The sequence below is a fragment of the Atheta coriaria genome, unplaced genomic scaffold, assembly GCF_025399875.1.
Source record: "Atheta coriaria isolate IRGN ID8LTWV9N9 unplaced genomic scaffold, Caltech_Dcor_3.1 hic_scaffold_9_pilon, whole genome shotgun sequence".
Taxonomy (NCBI): domain Eukaryota; kingdom Metazoa; phylum Arthropoda; class Insecta; order Coleoptera; family Staphylinidae; genus Dalotia; species Dalotia coriaria.
In genome coordinates, this window is record NW_027045451.1 from 4,891,634 (window position 1) to 4,914,972 (window position 23,339).

Here is a 23,339-nt window from a genome sequence, read left to right on the forward strand (position 1 = left end):
TTGTTTGTGACAACGATTGATGCGCAGTGCGCGTGCGCAATACGTTTGATTCGAATCCTAACGTAATTTTTGTCTAACGGTCGTCCGACGTTCGCCAACCAGTTTTGTGTTTTCGCTGGTTGATCTCGGACGTCCGGACGGCGGTTTTTTACGTGCCGCACGTGCGACGAATGCCGGCTAGTGTTATAAATGTAAATATTATCGGTAGTTTTGGTGAGCTGTAAGATGGGCGATCTCACGATGCAAAAATGGGATTCTGTCATCGTCGATTGGGTATGTTTCACGGTTTATTTCTATTTAGTAAAATCACAGCACATTTATGCGGTTATCAGACGTAATTTGGTGTAATTGTAATAACATGGTATGTATTTGTAGGTCAATTGTCTCGAACTCTGCAAACGCATTCAGAACATTAACGCATTGAAATCCGGCGAATTTTTCCAAGCACTCTTAGATCTATTGTAAGTTTTTACTTTTTGAATCATAATTCATTGATTATAATTGATTCGTCACTGCGCAACAGGCAACCAGATCTTCACACAACCATCGGCGAATTTCTACGCACGCACTACCCATCTTTTGAAATCGGTGGCAATGGAAATTCCGCGAATTATACAGACGCGGAACTCACCGCTGTTGCATCTTTACTGCTACATTTCATGAGTTTCCATGATCGACGCGAAGAGTTTATCGCGCCTATGTGCCACAAACTCAACAGCACCGTACAAACATTCATCAAGCTTTTCCTGGAACATTTTAAGCCTGAGACAACGGCGGCACAATTTAACGATGTCGTACGCAAAGCAATCAAGGGTGATCCTATCCTTGCCTGTTGCACGCCTAAAAAAAGTATGGAGTGGAACTCCTCAGGGGAGTCCCCTTTCGTTCACAATAGCCCCTTGGTTGAATATTTTAAGACGCCAGCTGCGAAAACGGCAAAGATGGTAGAAAAAGACAGAGAAATAAGGCGGTTGCAGCAAGAACTACAGTTGGAAAGAGATGACAAAGAAGATTTGAATGTGGAAATACGGGAACAAAAGCAGCGGATACAAAAGATTTGTAAGTAACAATAATTTGCATAATATTTAACACGATGTGAGATTTGTTTTTTGCTTTACATTAAAATATGTTTTTTTTTTAATGCAGCATTAGAAGTTCATGAGAAATCTCTGGTTATATCGAATCTCAGCGCTCGTTTGGCAGATATTGAAGAAAGACCGCCAACGGATAAACCACGTGAAATTATTGAAATTGAGAAGTTGTTGAGGTCGGAACTAGCTGATGCACAACAATATATTTGTGAATTGCAGTCTGAACATGGTGAACTTACATTTAGAAAGGAGGAAATATCAAAAAGGGTACGATAAACAACTTTAATGAATTTATATTTTAATAATTCTAATTTTTCTTTGTTATTTAGTTGGCACAAGCAGAAGAATCAGCATGCACATGGCAAACGCGTGCAGTGGAGTTTGAATCAAAACTGGAAGAAGCACAACGACAATACAAAGCCCAACAGGAGGAGTTCACCAACCTGCAGATAAACTACAACGAATTATCAACGCTTTTGGATGAACTTCGTCAGAACAAGACTCACAACAACACTTTGGAATTGGATAATTCCGTATCGACAATCAACGTTCAGTCCATGTCTACGTCTGATGAAACACTTGCCAATACGGTTGTTGAAATTAAACTCAAAGAATGTCAACTGGACATTCAAGAATTGAGTGTTAAACTAGCAGATCAAATTCAATATTCCACCGATGTAGAGAAACAAATGAAAACTACTCTACAAGAATTAGAAGAGTGTAGAAGTAGTTTTACAGAACTGCAAGCATTCAAACATGATGTAGATATTACTCTGGATAAATACATTGTTACTAATGAGAAGTTGGAACTGAAAATCAACGAGCTTGCTAAGGATTACAGCGACGTGGAGGACAATAACAAGAAATTAAAGGATTCATTGACTGCATCAGTTGAAGAAAGTCAGAAGTTGGAAGATGAACTCATTGATGTAAAGACACAGCTTGAAGTTGCTAATAATAATCATCAGAACATGTTATTGAAACACGATGAGTTGATGGAACGTCTTGTGATTTTGCAACAATCTGAAGATACTTTGCTGACTACTAATTTGAAGATTACTCAACAAGTTGAAGAATTAACCAGGGAAAATGGTGCTATAAACGAAGAGTTTTCAGCGATGCAGTTGCGGCTTTTAGATCGTGAGAGTGTAATTCAAGTCAATGATGAATTGATAGCGAGTCTACGCAAAGATTTACAGGATGTTGAACTTGTTCGCAATGACTACAAGGAGAAACTCGATGAGAAAAACATAATATTTGATGCATTAGAAGAAGAATCACGTCATTTACAGCAACAGTATGAGGAAGCAGTTGACGCATTTAATAACTCTGATTTCAACTTGCAAGCGTTACAAAAACAAATCAAAGAATCTGATAATAAGTTACAGACTAATATTGATCGTCTAGAGGAAATGATTACCGGATCAATTGAATATTCAAAGATGGAGAAATTTGAAAGGATTCAGTGTTTGTTGGATAAATTGTCATCAAAACAAATGTCATTTGAGAGTAAAATTGAGAATATGACTCAGTTGAATACTAAATTAGAAGAACAATTAACAACTTTACGTGCTGATGATTTGGTAAAACAGAAAAACATTGAAAAAATCAAACACTTGTTGGAACAATCACAACAAAGTGTGAGTCAACTAGAAAGCGATATTCAGGAGAAGATTGAAACTATATCTGATATGAATGAGAAGTTACGATCTTTTGGTAGGACTGTAGAGGAATTGGAATCGTTGAAAGTTGTTGCTTTCGATAAAGAAGCTGAGAATCTCTTATTGCAAGGTCGTTTAGATTCGGAACGTGAGGAAACTTATAATTTGAAGCAACGAGTTGAGGATCAATGCGAAATGTTGAATAGTTTGGAGGTTTTGAGAGATGATCTTCAATTACAAGTTAAATTATTGACTCTGGAGAATTCTGACAGAGTATCTGTTATTGAACAGTTAGAGAGACAGATTCTTACCATGCATAATTCAGTTAGTGACTTACTGCAAGTTAAAGAACAGTTGCAAGATGATATTAATAATTGCAATCAGTTATCTGAAGAACAAAATTTACAAATTGAGGTATTGCAGAGTAAATTTGATAGTTTGCAAGAAGAAATGAATACTGTTCAAGGTGCTAATTCATCTCTGCAAGTAGATGTTGTTAATTTGAAGGATACGAATGCGGATTTATTAGAACAACTTAAAAACTTACAAACCTCTAGTAATCAGTTGACTCAGAAAAATAAAGAGTTACTTGCAAAATGTGAGGAGAAGGATACAGAAAATCAAACGTTACAAAATAATAGCAAACAAGAAATAGATTCTTTAAACCATAATATTAAAAGTTTAAAGGATGATTTGCAAGCAGCAGCAGCAGAAAATGATTCTAATAAGAAAACAATTGAAGAACTTATGATTGAAATTGACTCTCAACTGCTTAAACTTACAAACAAAGATTCTGAACTCACCATTGCCAAAGAAGAGTTCTCTAATAAAGATTTAAAGCGAATGCAAACAATTAATGAATTAAATGACAAGATTACAAATTTGGAAGAAGTTAAACGAGGTTTAGCGACTGATTTACAGCTCGCTAAAAATCAGACTGCATTAAAACAGAAAGATCTAGAAGATTTACGCAAATCTGCTTCTCAAACAGAGAAGGAATTGAATGAAAAAATCCATCAACACAAGAAGAAGATCGAAATGATTCAATTAACCATAGAGAATTTGGATAAACGTGTGAAGGACCAATCAGAAGAAAAGGATGCCCTGGAATTACGGTTAACAGAAGCGACTGAAACGATTGGTGCGTTAACTGCAGAAAAGGGTAATCTGTCTGGCGAATTTAATCAAACAAGAAATGAGTTGACGGCATTGGTTCAACAACTGCAAGCAAAAGAAAATGATTGCAAGCGTAAAGACGATGTTATTGAACTGAATACAGCAGAATTATTGGCGTTAAAATTGGAAATAGAAAAGAAAACAAATGAAATCTCAACATTGAAGAGCAGTCTTGCTGATATAGAAGATGAAAAAGCTGCAGCGCTTTTAAATGCAAGTGAAACGAAAGGTAAACTTGATGAGTTGAGCAACAGTCATAAAACAACACTGGAAGAATTGCAAATAATCACTGATATGAAAAATTCTTTGACTGCAAAAACCGAGCAGTTTAAAGAAAACATTCAGACTGTCTTCACGCATTTTCATATTAAAAAGAAAAACATGAAACAGTCACTGGAAGAGTTGAAAAATTATAAAAACACTAAAGAAGATGAAATTAAAAAGTTGAATCTACAATTGGTTGATCTACGAACGGATGCTGAACATTTAAAAGAAGAAAATCATTCTGTACAGAAGGAACTTCAACATTTGTTTGAATACATTGAAACAAAAACTAAAGAAGTTAATGATTTACAAGAACAAGCTGATACTCTCAAAACAACTGAAATCGGTTACCTACAGGAGATTTCCATGCTCAAAGAAGAATTGAATTATACCATTAACAAGTACACAGAAGCGCTTGCAACTGAAAAGGAACAGAAAGTAGAAAACGATTCACAAATTCAGAATCTCACTGAAAGTTTACATGAAATGCTGGAGAAGTTTAATTCACTTGACAAGGAGCATAAAGAGTTGCAGAACATTCTCGAATACAACAAGAAGTCTTATGATGAAATAAAAACTGCAAAAGAATCCATGGAGTTTGAAATTGTTCGTTTGAAGAGCGAGTATGAGGAAGATACTAAAAATTGCCAAATGGAATTCCAACAGGAAATGAGTACTCTTAAGAAGATTGAAGAATCATTGCGAAAAGACATTGATGATCTTCAAATGCGTCTACAGGAGTCCCAGGAAGAAGGATCAAGTGTTTTGACTGAATTAGAAGACGCCAAGACTCATTTGCGCATGATTCAATCCGAAAAGGATGACATGACGAAAAAGTTGGAAGAATTGGAGTTGACTAATGCAAATGTGCGCAGAGATTATGACAATTTAAAGATCGCCAAGGAAAAGTATTTAAAAGAATCTAAACAAAAACTGATCGAAAAGCAGGATATGTTGCAAGAAGAAACCAAAGCGCATGAATCGATTGTGGCGCAGAAAGAGATTGAAATAATGAAACTGAAGAAAGAGGTATCCAAATACTATGATCGTATCAAACGCGAAGAGAAGACTTTCCGAGAGGATATCGAAAAGCGTCAGAAGGAGATTCAAGAGTTGCATACCAGCATTGCCAAGTTTTTGCAGAATATTGAAACGCTGACAAAAGAGAAGGAGGCGCTCACAAAGAGGATTAAACAACTGGAGCAGGAACATCAAGAGATGGTTGGATTCTGTCGGCAACAGGACGCAACGGTAGGTTTTGATATTGAAGGAAATTCTATTTATAATTGGGGTTATGTTTTCTTGGCTAGATTCTGGAACACACTACACAAATACGCAATCTTCAAATATCCAATGATGTGCTTGAAGCTGGCAAGACTAAAATGGAGAAATTGTTGAAGGAGTTGGAGGATCGGTTGGCATCGCTACAAAATCAAATGCACGACGAGCAGCAGCAGTTTGAGGTTACAAGAAACTCACTGCAATCTAAACTTGATAAGGCCAACGCTCAAATAAGTGAAAATGAGATTTTGGTTAAACAAAAATGCGAAGAAATTGAAGCTGCGAATGATGAATTTGACTCTGTCCAATCAATCCTGACCAATATGACAAGAAAGATGGAGGCTACCAGTCGACAACTGACGGTTATTCACGAAGATTACGAGGGTAAACTGAAATCTGAGCGGGAGTCTTTCAACGAGTTGAAGATGCAGTATGATGCTACGAAATCTGAGATGGAGTACATGAGCGGCTTGAATAAAACGTTGACCATCGAGCTGGCGGAGACGAAGCACGAACGTGTGGCGGCGGAGGCGAGCGTACATGAGCTGCAGGAGTTGATCGCCGAGATGCAACAAAAGTACGCATCAGTAGCTAGCCAATTAGATGCTAAAGATGCGTCGATTGCTTCGTTACAGGCGGAGCTGGCGGATAGGATGGCCAAGTTTGCGGACGCTACTAGTGCGCGGCACGCCCACGAGGACGAACAACGTCGAGCGGAGGCGCAGCTGGCGCAAGTAACGCAGCAGAAGGAAGAGTTAATTGAGAAACATGCGTGCGCACTGCGGGCGGTCGAGGAAAATTTACTGCGCACCGAGGGTGAAGTTAGGGAGGTTGTCGCGCGATTGGAGAGTGTGCAGTGTGGACGGGGTGAAATTGAGCGGTTGTTGGGGGCGGAGCGTGAGGCGAAGGAGTTTTTGGAGCGACGCGTGGCTGATTTACAAACGCAAGTTTTTGATGCGAACGCTGTCAGGGATAAATTGACAGTTAATATTAAACATATTCGGTCGTTGCTGGGAGACAAAAATGAGGCTTTGGATGAGGAAGAACTTGATGATATCATTATGGATACAGAGCGGCGTATTATTAATGTTTATGGAAAATTGCGTGAGCTTGAGAGTATTAAAGAAACTGCCGAGAATGAGAAGGAAAATGCACAGAGGGCGCTGCAGCAAATGGACAAATGTAACCAACAACTGAATGAAGATAAAGCAAAACTTTTGGAAACTTACGAGAAACTTCACGAGGAGAAGGCTGCGTTAATGCAAGACCAAGCTAAGGAGGCAAAGAGTTTAGAAAATATGAAGGTAAGTTATATTATATTATTAAATTTCATATAAACAATACTTATTTGTGTTTTTATCAAATTTCTAGATGCAGTATGAAATTTTACGCGAGCAACACCACAATTCCAGTGTTATCCAAGAGAAACTACAACAATTGGAAGCAAATAACACTCAGCAACATGATTTATACACTGAATTTATGAAAAAATCTCAAGTTGCTTTCAAAGAGATTGAAACAATGGTTTCCGAACGTAACCAATTGGAACAAGTGGTTTACAACTTGCGTGATCAATACATAACGCTACAAATTAAATCTATTCATATAACCGAAGACCGTCACAAGTTACATTACGAGCAGAAAACCGCGCTGGAAGTTATCATCGATGATATTTACAAACAATTTAGACGTCTTTCCAAAATGATTTATAATGTAAGTCTCAAATGTCATCAAGTCGTGGAGAAAACCGTGTCGGCCATCTTGGAAAACAAAGCAGTTGATTCTGTAAACTTATTTAAAGAGTTATCTTGTGAAGAGATAACTGAAAAATTAGAAGATTTGAAAGATAACGCTAATAACACACAAGTTCAACTTGAAGCATTCCTGATTTCCGTTGAAGCATTGCCAATCAAAGATGAAAAACAGAAAGTACTCAAGGAGAATATGCAACCAGTCAAACAGCAGCCCAAGGAGGATGAATGGCGGAAAAAGTATTTGAGTGTCAAGCAGAAATTGACGCTTGTTGAGAATGCCAAGAACAATTTCGAGAAGAAAATCAAACAATTGCGAGATGAGAATAAGAAATTAAGTTGTACTTATGAAGAGAAAAAGGTTAAAACTGAGGTTCAAATTGAAAAAGAAGAACATGTTGAACAAAAATCATCTGTGGAGGATAATGATGTTCATTACAAACAACTTTTGAGTGAATATATTCAACTCAAGCAACAGAATCAAGATGATATGACTCATTGGGCAGACAAGTGTCATAAACTTGAAATACAGTTATCACAAACAAGTAAGAATAATAATTGTCAAGATGAGTTGCAAAACGAATTATTTTCACTCAAAGGTAGCTATAGAGATGTAAAAATTGCTTATTCAAAACTCCAATTGGATTATTCTGCCCTTGAACAATTGTTAAATGAACGCAACGAACAACTTAATGCATTAACATCTACAAAAGAATCTTATTCGAATCTCTGTGAGGAAAACACAAAACTCAAGTCAGAAATAGACACACTAAAGTACAAACGGCAACGTGATCGCGAACAATTCTTACAGCACGCAAAGAAATTAGATGGGGAATTAGCTGATAAGGTTACAGAAGTAAGGGCAGAGTATGATTTGAAGCTGGAGAAGATGAAGGAGCGTATTGTTTCCAAGTATAAAGAACAAGTCGACCAGAATGAATCACAACGATATGAAAAAATACTCGCGCTTAAGGAGGAAAATGAACACTATAGAAATACGGTTTGTAAATTAAAGGATGAACTTGGCAGGTCGCAAGCGAAGAATGAAATTATCGACTCTGAGAAGCAGTACATCATGCAACAGTTGAAAGAAGCCAGGAGGCAAGAGGAAGCAGAGTTTGACTTTAAAGAACCAGGGCTTCTTAGCAGACGCGCCAGTTCACATAGTTTACAGAGTGATAGAAGAAGTGCTTATATTGAAGAGCGCAGGAGTACTTTTAGTTTGCCGCGAAGTATGCAACCAGGACAACCGGGAAAAATGGATATTATTGAAGAGGTGCGATATCGCAGGCGAACTAGTAATGTTACTCCAGCTGCAAGTGGTATGTATTTTTTAACAAATATGTTTTATTTGCAAATGTTTTTATGTTTTGATGTGTTTTTATGTACAGAATTGCAAATGGAGGATGAAGGTGACATGTTCAACAATAAATACCTGCATGATTTGAAAGCTGGCCGGCCTAGTATTGCATCAAGTCGCGAATCTTCATCTAGTCGACTCTCTGAGTTTGCGTACAGGAATTCTCTATGTCCCCCACACTTGAAAAGTTCCTACCCGGCTGAAACTCAGTTTTTGGACCAACGACAGTATAAAGACGACGATTTGAAGGTTAGTTTAACCTAATTGTGTTTTATTTTAATTAAACCATATTAATTTTATTTGTTTAGAGTGGAAATATTGACTTTTTGGACGATACAATGAAAACACAACTCTTACCTTCCGAGAAACACAAAAAGAAAGACGCTGGTACGACATCATACAAACGCCCCGGTCCGCCAACGCCGAGTAAAAATGGCGGCCGTCCTTCGCTGCAGGGAAATGAACGCGTGCTGCGTGAATTATCGACAGATCAGAAACGCACCACCCCCAATCCACTGCGATCTCTCTTTTCATCATCTAATAAGAAAGTAGGGGCTGTGGATGAGGTAGGTTACAACGACGCTTGGTCTTTCTGCGAGGGCGGCACTGCTAGGCGCAGGAGGTGTGCGCATGGGCCGCTGGATACTCTTATTTCTTTGGCTACGTGCAGTTATCATCGTACGTGTACGTGCACTCGTATGCACACTTGTACCGAACATATTAGTCGACGCAGGCGGCATGTGGTGTGTCTTTGTATGCCATCGCGTTGCGTGGCGTGCAGGAGCGTGCGCATAGAGACGAAGCGACAAATTAATCGCGCGCATATCTTCTTCATGCGCACCTTTTGGCTTTTTACACGGAACGCGTTTTGTGTGTTGTCTATCGTCGCTGCTAGCATCTCACTTGTTTCGTACACTTCCTAAAACACTAAAATACTCACACACTTGTTATTTTTACACTTTTTACACAACTTTTTACATATTACGTTTTATTTTTCTCTGTTGTTTTTAACGTAACATTTGCACGTTTGTTATCAATTAACTCTCTTCTACCATGCAGCTTTAATTGTCGCTATACTCGACAATCGATAATACATTTCTATTAATATATAAATACTATACCTATATTTTTTAACACGGAAATATAACTATGGATGAAACTTTATGCTACAAAATGCGTGTGAGTGTTATATTTGGTTTTCTTTTTGCAGAACGCCGGTGCGAGCCCCAAGAAGAGGCCAAGCTTGAATTTTTTCCGACGTTGACATATGCTTTTTCTTGTCAGTTTGTCGGCTTTGTTAGTATTACTTGTGATTTCGTCGCCAACCATCACATTGTCATGATTTCTCATCAATTGCATCATTTTTCGTCGATTGGTTGCCGCGTATTGTATCACATTGTGATTGTTTTAGTTTTATTTATTTTTGTGCTTTTATATGGATGTTTTTACATGTGTATGCGGTTATATTTGCATATTTTATAATTGAGATAGAGTTTCATTAATTTCGTGGTCATTTTGGTGTGAATAAAAGTGTCGATGGACATTTTTTGCCGACGTACATTACATTTTCATTCATATTCCTCATTGTTTTTAAAAGTTGTGTTTTGTGCTTTGTTCATACAGTTTAAAACTTGGTAGGTGTTGACATATCCGGTAGGTGGCGTTGTAATATCTAGAATAGCATTGTTTTATGTTGCTTTAGATGTTGCTTCATAGATGGCGCAAATTTGCATCACGCAATGACGTATTACAAAGATTTGGCGCGCTTTAGCCGGATCATGACACCAACAAACAACCTCGCGCGCTGTTCTCTTCTGTTGTGGTTGTGATCGCGCCAAAACATCGTTTCGCGCCGGCGGCAAAACGTTTTCCCTCTCGGTGCGCACGACGAAACACCACATATCAGTCTAGTTTCTTTTCGGCCGCGACTTTCTGTGCATCAAGACGTGTTCCCGCGAAATTAACCCTACTTAGTGTATACCTAGTGCAAACCACACCCGCTCTAAGAAGGCACTCGTTGCCCAACCACAGCATCCCCAGCTTGCGCAGGGCGAAAACATTCTACAATGAGCATCAATCAGGAGTTTGATCCTGAAGTAGACCCCTTGGACACGTCTTCTGCATCGCCCTTTGATGAAGACCTCTACGCCGCCCTAGAGAAGCTATGCAGAGTGTTCAATCTTGATCCTGACACCAGCAAGGATGCGTGGGAGAAGTTTGAGGATATTTCCAGTAAATTTACTCTGGAGGTGAGTGAATATAACACAACAATCAAACCAAAACAAATCATTAACTGTATTTGTTTTGTACATGTAGGGAAATAAAGTATCCTGGCTGGCCTGCTCTCTAGTAGCCACATGCCGCCGGCAGGAAATGATGGTTGGGGACAGGACTGTGGTGAGGAGCAATCCAATCAGCTTGACCCAGGTCCTGCGCCATACAAACTTAAGGTAAACAAGAGAAACAAAACAAATGGATAAATTTTGTTATATGTGTAACAAGTTGCCTACATTCACATAACATTTTCAGCTTGAAACAGTTTTTCGGCTGCATGAAAGCATGGGTCGTCATGTCGAAACTACCAGTAGATTTTGCACGCGATGTGCAGGTCGCTGAGCATAATTTCATTGTTTGTCAGAATGTCTATAAAAGTTACGAGCCGTTATTTAAGAAGTTGTTTAAAATGCCGGATCTGGAAGCGATCAAAACGCGCAAAACGTAAGCGCACAACAAATTAAAATTAAACCCATCCAATTGCTAATTAAACATATTTTAGGTCCTTCCAGAGTACACCAGTAGGTGTATTTGAATTCACCTGGTTATTATTTCTACTTTTAAAAGGGAAATATCTGAATATGGGTGATGATTTAATTGAATGCATAAAAATTCTTCAGTGCTGCTGCAACCTTGCGTTCAAGAACGTAATCATGCTCAATAAACGTGAAATTCTAAATGTTGATTTTGTCGGTTTGCCAAAAGGCTGGAATTTGCCTGGATATCAAATTCCTAGGGAGGCGCCTTGCGTGATTGATAAATTGTTTCACAATTTTGGCACATTGAATCTGGCGGATGTGAAATACGTTCAGGATTATAAAATTGCACCGGTGCTGGCGAAATTGAAGAATGATGAAGGGTTGCATACATCCAAGGATGATTTTTCGGATTTGTTCAAAGAGGAATATTTTGAGGAGAATTACACTACATTGACCAAATTGTACGAGCAGTATATCTTTACCGAGTGGTGTTATGACGAAAACATCTTTTTAAGTAAGTTTAAACCTTTAATTTGTTATTATTACACTAAATTTATTGTTTTTGTAGAAGAAACCTACAGACAAATTGAACTTCAAGGCATGAAATGTTCAAATGGTGAGTTTTCAGCATAAAATCACCAATATTTTATGATAAATTTTATTCCATAGGAGATATGATTGCAAGTACGCCGGTTAATGAACGTCGTTTGCCAATGCGAGTTCCTGAAACACCGTTGACAGGCAGACAGTACGTTGGTCCCGCTGACAGGACACAGGATAATTCACCTGACTCACAGTTGAAGTTCATCGCCATGTTGGCGACGCGACCGTCGGGCATGTCCGATAATATATCAAAAATGATTGCTGATTGTGGTGGTGAAAATCTCGGCGAGAAAATCGTCAATATCGAAAAAGATCTCGGAGCTAAATTTGCGGCAGGCGCTGGTGGTGATGACGAAAAGAAAGTTATAGGCGTGAAACTCTTTTATTATCTTATGGAGATGGTGCTTGCTGGTGAGCGTCGTCTTGATAAAGACATTGCGCCTCTTTTGAAACATGATTTCTTCGCAATGTGCGTTTTTACGTGTGCGATGGAGATTGTCATTTACGCGACAAACATGGCGGACCAATACAAGTTTCCATGGATTCTCAAGTGCATGTCGCTGCCGGCGGTTCACTTGGTGCGGATTATTGAACTGGTTGTGAGGAACACGAATCAGTTTTCAAGGAATATTATCAAACATCTTTCATATGTGAGTTTAATCTTAATTCATGAATGCATTAATAGATTTTTATTTGTTTTACTTAGGTGGAGGAAACAATCTTGGAGAGTTTAATGTGGAAAGAAGACAGTGTATTATGGAAGGATATGAAAACATCCAACTATATCATCCCGAAGTTTGAGGAAATTGCGCGTCCAGGAACGACAATCAGCGCTTCGGGTGTGCCATCAACCCCGACAATGCGGCGTGCGCTTGTTGGAGCAGGTTTGACACAGCCTAGTCCATCAGAACCGTTCCAATCGCCACGGTACAGCAACATTCGTCCGGGGCAATCACTGCTCAACTCTAACCGCAATCAGCTGGCTAATCAGAACGCCAGCAATGGTAATACACCCAGAAAGAATGGCAGTTTGGGGATCATCTTCAGAAAAGTAGGTTATACACAAAATGGCCGCTGAATGATTAATAATTTGATGTATTTAAATAGTTTTATGTACTGGCTGGCGTACGTATGGACGATCTATGCAAGCGGTTAAACATCAACGATACGGAAACACGCATGAAGATTTGGACGTTCCTTGAGGCGACAATTCGCGAAAGTCGGCGTGATGCAACCCAGGGTGAAGTTTGGCTGCTCAAACACCGCCATCTTGATCAGCTGATCATGTGTTCTGTGTATATTGTCTTCAAATTGTCATCAAAATCGGTAAATTTAATTTTTAAAAGTGTATTTTTTGTTTATTTATTGTTTTTGTTTGTTTAGTTGCAATTTACGGATATTATGCAAGCTTATAAGCTGCAACCACAAGCACACAACGTCATCTACCGGCAAGTCTTCTTTGACAAGGAGAAACGCGGTGATTTGATTCAATTCTACAACCAGATTTATGTGCAGCATGTGAAGCCTTTAATTCAGCGCATTTGCCCCAGCAGCCCGAGTCGTAACGTGGAAAATTATGCGCTGTCGCCATTACCGACCAATCCGCATGTTTTTGAGTCGCCTCGCCGCCAGGTTGCGGACAATGTGTATGTGAACATGCTGGAGTCGCCGACGAATGCCGACTTCAATCCAACTTATTCGTACTATTTTAATCGGAGCAATGTGCGCGTAAGTTGCATAGGATTTGAGAGTTATGCGTGATTCTTATTGGATTTATTTTCGTTGTAGGATTTGCAGAATATCAATAAAGTGGTTGGCCACTCAGCGAAGCGTCTGCTTACTGACAGCAACACTACAGAAGAGCGGGACAACAAGCGTCTTTGCAATCGCAAAATGCAGGCTTTAATCGAGGAGCGCGAAGTGCAAAATATGATTTAAGTTGATTAATTAGTTTTTAGTGTATTTGTATCTAGAGTTGGAAGCCTGACGAATCATATTTCCAAGAGATTTCGAAAATTCATCAAATTGGTTTCTTCTTCAATTAGTGTCTAATTGTGCTTTTTATTGAAATGACGATATGCTGTAATAGTGTAGTAATTTTTAAAAATACCTATCGTGAACGCTTCTGTGAGATTGAGGTGTTTGATAAATTTATATATAAAAACTAAACTTTGTATATTTTGTTTGTCACTATGTGTAGATTTCTGTAAATTGGTTCAGTTTCTGAGTGCTGCCATTGTTTGGCGCTGCATTAGCAACAGAATAACGAAAGCGCATGCGCGCTTGGTGGGCGTCCGCGCCCTACCCGAATCTTCGTTTCAAAGCGCAATCGTCGCCACACCGCGCGCACAAGAGCCAAGAAGCACCTGTTACGCAGTTACTCACCAGCGCTAGTCGAGTCGTAGCCAGCAGCCAGACGCTCTCTCTACCCCATTGTCCGTTAGAAAGCCGGCCGGCGCAGCACTCCTCTAACCTGCACGCGTACGTTTGAAAAAAGTTTGCGCAAGTTCGCATCATGTCCAACGAACAAGCGGATTCCGTCGCCGCCGAGGAGCAGCCAAAACAGCAGCAGGAGCCCGAACAACAACCCCAAGCGGAAGCCGGTAAAAAAGAGGAGGCAGCCGCCGTCGAAGTCAAAGAGAACGGCGATGCTGCCGCCGAAGACGCGCAGCCGGAGCCCGAACCGAAGCAGATGCGCGCCGTGGTGCTCAACAGCTTCGGCGGCATGAAGGGCGTCAAGATTCTCAAGCGGCCCGAGCCCACGCCCGCCGAGGGCGAGCTGCTCATCCGCGTGAGCGCATGGTGAGTGCAACACGCCATTTTATCATTTTCGCGCACACACACACGTACAATCCGCGCGCCGATCTCTGCACGCTGTTGCATTCGGGCGCGTTCCTTCTCGCACACGCGCGCAGATTTTAATTTGCCAGCTCGTACGTGCCGCAGCGAGCGAGATAAAAAGAACCGCAGCAGAAAAAAAAAACAAATTCGCAGCGATAATAAACAATCCGGAGAATATTCTCGAACAAAACATAAAATATAGATGTATCAAATATTTTTCAAACGTATATAAAAGCGCCTTTTGTGTTACATTGTGCAATTTGCTTGATGTTTAATTATTTAGATCATACTGGATATCACACTGGTGTTAACGCTTTTTATTGCGCAGTTACTCGCACACAATGGCTGTGCATTCACGCCACCCGCATTTTATGTAGTTTTTTTTTTTAATTCGCCGCACGAATTGAATTCGTCGAAAAAATGCGCGCTGCGCTGCGCAGACGATTAATTAAATCTCTCTTGTCGGAGGGACGAACATATGTTTCGGTCCGGGCGTTCAATTTCATTGTGTTCGCACGCTGTTAATTTTCTAAGTGAAAACGGCCGCCGCGAAACAAAAAAAAAACAAAATCGCAACGACAGCGACGACGACAACAAGAGCATGACGAATTCGTTGTCGTTTTATGAAGTGTGTGTGTTTATCAGAGGGTTGTGGTGACAACCAGAGCGTGACTGTAGTTTTTATTTGCTACATGCGCAGTGTGTTTATTTTTTTATTATTATGAAAATTGTAACAAATTTGATTCGCCAAGGTTGTACGCGTCCGGCGAGGAAAAAAAACACAACGAAAAGGGTGACAAGAAGGCAGAATCGAATTTACATCGACGTCTCTTGGCGTGCGCAAGTTGCGACTTGCATGGCAACCGAATAATGAGCGCTCAGCCCGCACTCGGCACTTCTCTTGCGTCGTGCTCTTTGTTTCACACACGCGACGCGAAATAACAGAAGCTGCGGGACTTGACTTCGCCTCTGCGATGACTTCCATCCGCCCCGAACACCACCGACACTCGCTCACACACACACGCACGCGTGCGCAGAAACATATTGAAGTCGTTATATATGTGTGTGCAGATATGTTGATGATGGGTGTGTGTCGGTTGGGACGACCTTCGAATATATTTTTAAACGCTAAAAATGCACGGAGGGGCGTGCAGAAAACGCATATTTTCATTTTCAAGATCAACAACAAGCGATGGGCGCATCTGCGCGTCTCCGCTGACGGGTGTTACAATTAACACTGGCCAATCATAAACAGAAAAAGCGTACGCACGGAGTAAAAAAAAATTGTTTGGCATGAAAAATTGCTCTAAACGAACTATTGTTTATTACAAATGTTGAGATTATCTGCCAAAATAGCGGACTATATTCAGGTAAATCGATTAAAAAATTTAAAGAAAAAAAAAACATCAAAAATTATTTCGAATAAAACGGTTTTTATTTTTTTTATTTAAACGAAATGTTGTCAGGGGTAAATTGTGAATGTTAATTTTAATGTAATTTCCTCTCGCACCCCGAAACGCAGCGACGTGTGAAATGTACTTTTCCCAGTGATACGCCAAGAAATGCTGGAACTATTTGCCAAGAACAAGAATAGAATGTGAGTTATTAGGGAGTGCTTCACATAGTTTAACCCCCGAGGTAAAGGCGACACACGCGCAGGGATTAAAAGCCGAAGGGTGATTTCCACTTTGCAACTACCTGACTAGACTAGCATATCACTATTATTCCTGCCGCAACCCAACACACACATTCACACACACAACGCATGAAAACGAAAAAAAATCTATTTTCCTTTCATGCATGTCTGTACCTATAATCCCTTGAAAATACAACCTTGAAATAGTTTTATTTCCCATTTCAATTCGTTCGTTATTTCGGTTACGAGTCGATTTAATAATACAGTGCGTTCGTAATTCCACGCCGCACGCCATGCTACATTAACTCTTCGCGGCGAACAAAAGAAAACTATAACAAGTGTGTGGCCTGCTCGCGAAGAGAAGAAACAAATGACAAACGCCAACAACAACTCAATATCACCACAACTGACATTGACATAATGTTCACATATTTTATTCTTCCTCAAAACGGTGAATCTAAAACATAAAACTTTGGCTTTGACACTGGTTGACACACAACAGCGAAAACATTGCGATACTATGCGCTTAATAATTATATAAACATTTTATTGTTTATCTGCACTCGCTCGAATCGCTCGGCGTGTGCATGTGTGCAGCCGCATTCGACTATATTTTGCGTTGTGTTATTATTATTATTATACAACGTACGTAATGTCGCGCTGGTCGCTGTGTTAATTCGATTGCAATTAATTAAACATTCCGCGCTCGCGCCGCAAGAACCGCGCACTAGGTAATAAATAATTCATGCAGTGCGCGTGCGCATTTCGCAGCGGTGCGGTTTGCAGGTTAGGAATGGCGATTGGTATGCAGAGCGCGCCGCTCGACAGGAGATAATTAGTGTTTGTTTATTTCGTCCCGCTCATCGTTTATCGTTTACGGGAACGGACGCGAAAATTAAGCGACATGCGATAACGAAAAATCAATGTGGAGACACATAACATGAACTTAACTTATCAACGTTTACATACAATGTGTTTCACGAAAGCACAACCGGAAATTTAACACAACTATTTTTTATTTTTAATTGTTTGTTTGATATTATTTGCTTCGCCGTTGTTAAATGTAAAGTAATGTAATGTAATAATTTATTTCAATTCCCTCTCATTGTAATTTAACTGACTTTGCATTTTGCATTTTTCGCGTTAATTAAATGCTCGTTTTTCAATTCCATTGCGTCTGTCGGCTTAATTTCCGAGTTTTACGTGTTTTTATTTTGTTTTTCGAAAATATTTAGACATTCCGCGGCGATAAGGCGAATAAAAATGTTGTAATTGCGGCTGGTTCGCTGGAAAATACATTGAAACATAAGAATATCATCAATATATATATTACAATGCGACGGCTTTTGTTTTGCCAACAAAACCGACGGCAATATTGTAGTCGCGCCCGGGTGATAATGACTGGGTCGTGATCCCATAAGAGCGCTTGCAGATAAAACGAATGCGACGCGGACAATGGAAGGGCAAAAACATGTCAATACCACACAACTTCATCATAATCCGCCCGGCATCATAACTGTTTAACCGTTTTAGAAGTGTCTTTTGTTTATTCATAGCTTATGTGATGGAACTTTCCGCTGATAAAGCGAAAAAGTCACTGCGTAATCAATAAATTGCAAGATGAATCATAAAATCACGCAGATTCAAGAGCGGCCATCTTGTTATTTACAATATTACGATCGGAGTTTTCGATGTGTGATGGTTGTGATTCACTTCGGGTGTGTTTACTCACGTTGAAAATGCGTCTCCGCACTGCAATTATTAGAAAACATGCGCGATAAGGATAAGCATTAGATCGTGCGGTAATTTTGCGCTAATTGCGGGAATATGGAAAGACGACGCTTATAATACATTGTTTTTTGCTGGAAAGTTGGTAACTCGAGTGGCGTTAGTCACTGAAATGCGTTGTCGTCGGCGGCGCGCGCAGCGGAAATACAAGACGACGCTCGGCTACATGTCGACTTCCGGCCACTAATTGTTATGCGATAAAGTCAAACATGACGTGTCGATGACGTGACCGCCTCTCGCATTCTTTTGTTTTGTTATTTGGTTTAGTGGATCGGTGCGCGCTTATCGCAACCGGAAAAGGTGAAAACGAGGTTTATACCTGTTTGCGTACAAGAAAATGATTTTATGGATGCCGGAGATTCGAAGAGATTGGAAATGGTTCAAGGTTATATGATAATAAAGTTAAATGCTTTCATTTCCGGTCGTTTAATGGCATTTTACATCTTTTTAAAATGTTTGGAATTACAATTTGTCATTTTTTGTTTTGCAGCGGTTTGAACTTTCAAGATTTGATGCTGCGTCAAGGCGTTATCGATTGCCCACCGAAGTGCCCCTTCGTCCTGGGCACGGAATGTGCCGGTGAGATCGAACAAGTCGGCGAAGGCGTCGAAGGATTCGCTGTAAGTTTTCCCATTTACTCCACACCTCTCTTAAAGTTCATTTTTTTTTCGTTCTCTTTTTGCACTGCTTTCGGAATTTAATTTATAGCCACCAAGACACCCCTCTGAATAGGATTCTGTTTAAATTTATTATTTTCCACACTCGGTATCAATTCAATTTCATTAAAATGAATAAAATGATTAAATAATGTCACCGAATTTAAATTGTTCTATTTTTACAACATTTTAGTGATAAGATTGTATTGTTTTTTTTTGTTGCCGCGCCTTTTTATTTTCTTACTTTTATTTCTTTCCTTTTTTGCTGCTGCGTGTGGGAAATTGTCTGTTTTTTTTACTCTTGAATTATTTTTACGGCCTACGGGGCTCGAAAGTCATGAGAATTTTCGGTGGCCCGGGTGTTTTACACCCGTGGAAACCACATAAAACGCATTTAATGCCTCCCCGAACTGGGTGTAATTTTGGCTGTTTTTCTGTTTACAGGTTGGCGATAAAGTGGTGGCGCTCACCGAGTGCCGCGCCTGGGCTGAGCTGGTCGCTGTGCCCGCCAAGTACGTCTACAAGCTGCCTGCGGGCATGTCCCCACTGGACGCCGCTGCCATTACGATGAACTATACTGTCGCGTACATCCTTCTGTTTGAGATGGCTGGCATTGTCAGCGGTAAATCTGTACTGGTGCATTCTGCTGGAGGTGGTGTTGTAAGTATAAACATGCAGACATAAGAATCTAATGCGTTATTATATAGCGTCGGATTTTTATTTCATCAAGCGCCATCTTGGTGTTGATTGAATCGTAGGGATAATTCTTGACAAAGTTTAATTTCAATCGTTCAGCATGCAATTTCCGCTGGGAAATCATGCGCGACACTTGTGGCTGGCGGAACAATCACGTTTCAATCAATTCCACTGCTCGTGGCCGCCAACAGCCGCCGCCAAAAGGGCGAGATCAATTCCGAACATATGTTCCGCGTCGCGCCCTCGTTTTTGCGCGTTCTTTTTGCCAAGTCGGGCGGCGACGGCGTTTTGAGGGTCAGAGACACTTGTGCTCAACAGGTTGCAGGCGGCGGCGGCGGCGCCGACAGCCCGCAGTCAATGGGAGGCGGCTAGACAGCGCCGGCGTATCGATCCGCGAGGGCCATGCACCGCACCCACACACCACGATGCGTTTTATTTCACGCCGTGCATTCCGAATTCGACTGCAATTTGCAATTTCATTTAGACAGAGTGCCACTGGAAGAGAATATGCAATCATGTCGGGGGATAACTACAGCTATTAAAAACTTTTTAATGCTTGTGCAACACCCACAAAACACAGCGTTTAAAAATTCACCCTCTTAGAAAAGAAAGGAAAAAACAGCATAAAAAATAAATGATGTTTTTGCTGAAAAAAAATCAACAGTATAATGTGTTCATGATATGTGATAACAATTGCAAATCGAGCGCGTGACTACCATAAACCACAAACAAGTGGAAGATAAACAACTAGTGATAATGCCACGTCGGCGGCGACTTTCTTTCGAGCCGCTTTCAGTGCGTTCAATTTTTCTTTGCTGCCACGACGCTAATGCCGCATCATTCTTCTTCACGACCGCGTTATCTCGAATGCGCTTTTTTTTTCCGCTTTCGAATGAAAAGCCGGCGATAATTCAGGCTGTGTTTTCATCTCGAAAAGCGAGCCCGCAAACGCAACAGACCGGAGAGCGCAACGCACCAGACGATGTTATTGATCTATTCGCGTGTGCAATGTGCATACGTGCCGCCCGAAAAGTTGACTCAGAGGAAATTCCAAATTACGATTTTCAGCTTCAAACGTTGTTGCTGCTGCTTTTTTCGCATGCGTCATAATAAAACGTACACGACTTTTATTGCGTTCTATATTTAAGTTAAGTTTCTATTCTTATCGGCAAGTATTATTTTGTTTTTGTTTTTTGCTTGTCCTAGGGCCAAGCGGTTGTGCAGTTGGCAAGAACAGTTCCGGACGTGACTATCTTTGGCGTGTGCTCCAAGGGCAAGCACGAACATCTCAATGGCAATGCAGCCAACATCGACCACCTGCTGGAGCGCAGCAGCGACTATCCCAACGAGGTGCGCAAGGTTAAACCCGAGGGCGTGGATGTGGTGCTCGATTGCTTATGCGGCGAGGAGTGCAATCGCGGCTACTCACTGCTCAAACCGATGGGCAAGTATATTCTTTTTGGTTCTTCGAATGTTGTCACTGGTGAGACACGCAGCATTCTCAGCGCTGCACGTTCTGTAAGTATAAATATTTAAAAAAAAATTAGTTTTACTAATTTTATTAATTTTCAGTGGTGGCAAGTGGATAAAATCTCCCCCATCAAGCTCTTCGATGAGAACAAGACCATGATGGGCTTCAACATGCGTCATTTGATGTTCCACCAGGGTGAGCACGCCTACGTGCGTTCCATTGTCGAGAAGGTGTTTGCTCTCTTCACTGCCGGCAAGATTAAGCCGCACGCTGATTCCACCTGGGCGCTGGAGGACGTCTCCGACGCTATGCAGAAGATGCACGACCGTAAGAATGTCGGTAAGATTATTCTTGATCCAGCGATGGAGCCCAAACCGAAGCCGGCTACTCCTGCGAAGGGCAAGAAGAAGCAGTCTTCTGAGGAGAAAAAGGATGAAGAGGCCGAAAAGAAGAAGGATGACAAGAAGGCTGATGCTGCTAAGGAAGGCGAAGAGGAGAAGAAGGAAGAGGTTATGACTAATGGAGACTCTGGCGATTCAGCAGGTAATTATTTATTATAATTATTAACTTTTGCTATTGATTACTTATATATTGATTTTGTTTTTTTGTAATTTCAGAATCAAAAGATAAAGAAGAGGAGAAAGCTTCAAGTTGAACGCCATAACCAACTTTAAACTCTCCTCTTTGTGGTGGTAAACATCCCAAAAATTCGTTTTTTAATAATTTACATATTTTTATCACTGTCATGCCCACATCCCAGCCGAATATTTGAGTAGTTCGATAATTAGAGCCAGATCATTCCGATTACTTTCGACAAGCGATACACAACATGCCATATATGTTAATTTTAAACGGGGGGAGACGCATTTTATAATTGCCGCATTTTTATTTTGTGCTGTGTTATATATTAATGTATAGGTTTATTAGTAATTAGTAATTATTATTGCATTACACATGAAAACGACAAAAAAATAATTGAACTTAAAATATCGCAGGAAATCGCTGAACGACGTTTATTAGGAGGAGTAATTAAGTGATGATGAGATTATATTATTTTTAAATACTTTATACTATATATATATCATCATATATTTTATTGATTAATGTTCTGTAGCGTTTCTCAGTTTTTTAATGTACGGAACGAGGATAACACCCAGTGTAAATCTTGCATATCTCAACATGCTTAAGAAATATTTTTGAAACTAAAAACGACCAAAAACGATAGGACATAGCTTTTGTACACGACACTTAGATGATGAAAAAAAAAAAACAAAGGGAAACAATCAAAAAGTAGTGCACACACAAACTGTAATGTAATGTAAAATTCTTCGAGGCGGTTTATCACGCTCGAAGCCAGAGAGATATTTTTTCATGCTTCTTACATGTATAGTTTTTTACGATGATAACATATTTTTTTATTATTTACACGTTTAATCATACATTAAGCGAAAAGGAGATGAAAATGTGAAGAATGGCTGCCGAATTGACAAAAAAAAACAATGAAGCTCCTATAACAATCTACAAAACTCTTTTACGATTTTACAAATTTTGTATGAATTTTAATTAGATTCTTACGATTACAGTCTTTTTTACACTTGCATTAACGCCTAAAATTTGAAAACGTTTTTATGAATGATGATGCGTTTATGTGAACTTTTGTGGGAGGACGGTTTTTGCTTGAGAATTTTACGCATTTTTACATGCGAAATGTTTTTTGGATGAAATTTTCGCTCTGTGTGTACTCGGCGACATTCGACGGCTTGCGCATTTACCGCTATACATTTAACACTCCATTTATCACGTATAATTATTATTCGAAACCTAACGATATGTAAATGTAATTTATCAATGTTTGTGCCCGATTGTGGTTGTACGTGCTGCACTCGCGCAAGCGGCAGCGGCCTGGAGAGATGCTTTATTTCCAAGACTGATCAGTTTTTTGCGTGGCTTTCCGCTAACGGAGGGCTGTTTTGGCAGGCGATGAGACTTCATCTTGTTTGGCGAGCGGCAAAATTGAAGTGGATTACACATAGATGAAAGGAAATATATAATGCGTGAAATTATTGTATGTTTTAAGAGCCTGTATAATAAAAAATTGTTTAGTTGCTATAAAAATTTAAGCTGATTTCGCTTGCTAAAAACCGCTTGCGGAATGATTACGAAAACGAAGACTTGAAGAAAGGGCCTGGAGAGGAACTTGGGAGACTGCAACTGGACTACTGGATAACTCAGGCACGGCTGAGCGCGTTGCGCCCTGCCTTTTTATACCTGCGGGCCACCCGCAAAAAAAGGTGGGGAGAGTATGAGTGAG

At 40.1% G+C, this 23,339-nt stretch overlaps 3 protein-coding genes across 4 annotated transcripts; all 3 read left to right on the plus strand.

Annotated features, from left to right (window-relative positions):
- The first annotated feature begins 49 nt into the window (after positions 1-49).
- LOC135798368 (uncharacterized) lies at positions 50-10,142 on the plus strand. Of its 2 annotated transcripts, XM_065311192.1 has the most exons (10): positions 50-273; positions 376-461; positions 524-1,059; positions 1,147-1,358; positions 1,421-5,443; positions 5,503-6,777; positions 6,845-8,546; positions 8,616-8,833; positions 8,893-9,150; positions 9,795-10,142. In XM_065311192.1, exons 1-10 carry the CDS (start codon positions 226-228, stop codon positions 9,846-9,848), a joined length of 8,412 nt encoding a protein of 2,803 aa, XP_065167264.1. In that variant the 5' UTR covers positions 50-225; the 3' UTR covers positions 9,849-10,142. The 2 variants fall into 2 exon arrangements, with proteins under 2 accessions (XP_065167264.1, XP_065167263.1); XM_065311191.1 differs by lacking the exon at positions 9,795-10,142 and having other exon boundaries at positions 8,893-9,758.
- Positions 10,143-10,334: 192 nt separating this feature from the next.
- Positions 10,335-14,109, plus strand: LOC135798369 (retinoblastoma-like protein 1). Its single transcript, XM_065311193.1, has 10 exons — positions 10,335-10,833; positions 10,901-11,034; positions 11,114-11,302; positions 11,361-11,851; positions 11,906-11,953; positions 12,007-12,590; positions 12,647-12,991; positions 13,048-13,266; positions 13,324-13,668; positions 13,729-14,109. The coding sequence occupies exons 1-10, from the start codon at positions 10,651-10,653 to the stop codon at positions 13,876-13,878; spliced, it is 2,688 nt and encodes an 895-aa protein (XP_065167265.1). The 5' UTR covers positions 10,335-10,650; the 3' UTR covers positions 13,879-14,109.
- A 153-nt stretch (positions 14,110-14,262) lies between these two features.
- Positions 14,263-23,143, plus strand: LOC135798503 (synaptic vesicle membrane protein VAT-1 homolog-like). The gene is made up of 6 exons (XM_065311360.1): positions 14,263-14,742; positions 18,696-18,825; positions 19,306-19,521; positions 20,764-21,075; positions 21,130-21,571; positions 21,646-23,143. The coding sequence occupies exons 1-6, from the start codon at positions 14,456-14,458 to the stop codon at positions 21,681-21,683; spliced, it is 1,425 nt and encodes a 474-aa protein (XP_065167432.1). The 5' UTR covers positions 14,263-14,455; the 3' UTR covers positions 21,684-23,143.
- Positions 23,144-23,339: the final 196 nt, after the last annotated feature.

What these genes read in the sequence shown, in the direction of transcription:
- LOC135798368 (XM_065311191.1), top strand. Translation starts at nt 226, where the DNA reads ATGGGCGATCTCACGATGCAAAAATGGGATTCTGTCATCGTCGATTGG. An exon ending in GCAGCGGATACAAAAGATTT is followed by an intron (nt 1,060 to 1,146) that starts GTAAGTAACAAT and finishes TTTTTAATGCAG; the next exon opens with CATTAGAAGTTCATGAGAAA. An exon ending in GTCGGCAACAGGACGCAACG is followed by an intron (nt 5,444 to 5,502) that starts GTAGGTTTTGAT and finishes TTTCTTGGCTAG; the next exon opens with ATTCTGGAACACACTACACA.
- LOC135798369 (XM_065311193.1), top strand. Translation starts at nt 10,651, where the DNA reads ATGAGCATCAATCAGGAGTTTGATCCTGAAGTAGACCCCTTGGACACG. An exon ending in TTATCAAACATCTTTCATAT is followed by an intron (nt 12,591 to 12,646) that starts GTGAGTTTAATC and finishes TGTTTTACTTAG; the next exon opens with GTGGAGGAAACAATCTTGGA. An exon ending in TGGGGATCATCTTCAGAAAA is followed by an intron (nt 12,992 to 13,047) that starts GTAGGTTATACA and finishes GTATTTAAATAG; the next exon opens with TTTTATGTACTGGCTGGCGT.
- LOC135798503 (XM_065311360.1), top strand. Translation starts at nt 14,456, where the DNA reads ATGTCCAACGAACAAGCGGATTCCGTCGCCGCCGAGGAGCAGCCAAAA. An exon ending in AAGGCGTCGAAGGATTCGCT is followed by an intron (nt 18,826 to 19,305) that starts GTAAGTTTTCCC and finishes TTCTGTTTACAG; the next exon opens with GTTGGCGATAAAGTGGTGGC. An exon ending in TTCTCAGCGCTGCACGTTCT is followed by an intron (nt 21,076 to 21,129) that starts GTAAGTATAAAT and finishes ATTAATTTTCAG; the next exon opens with TGGTGGCAAGTGGATAAAAT.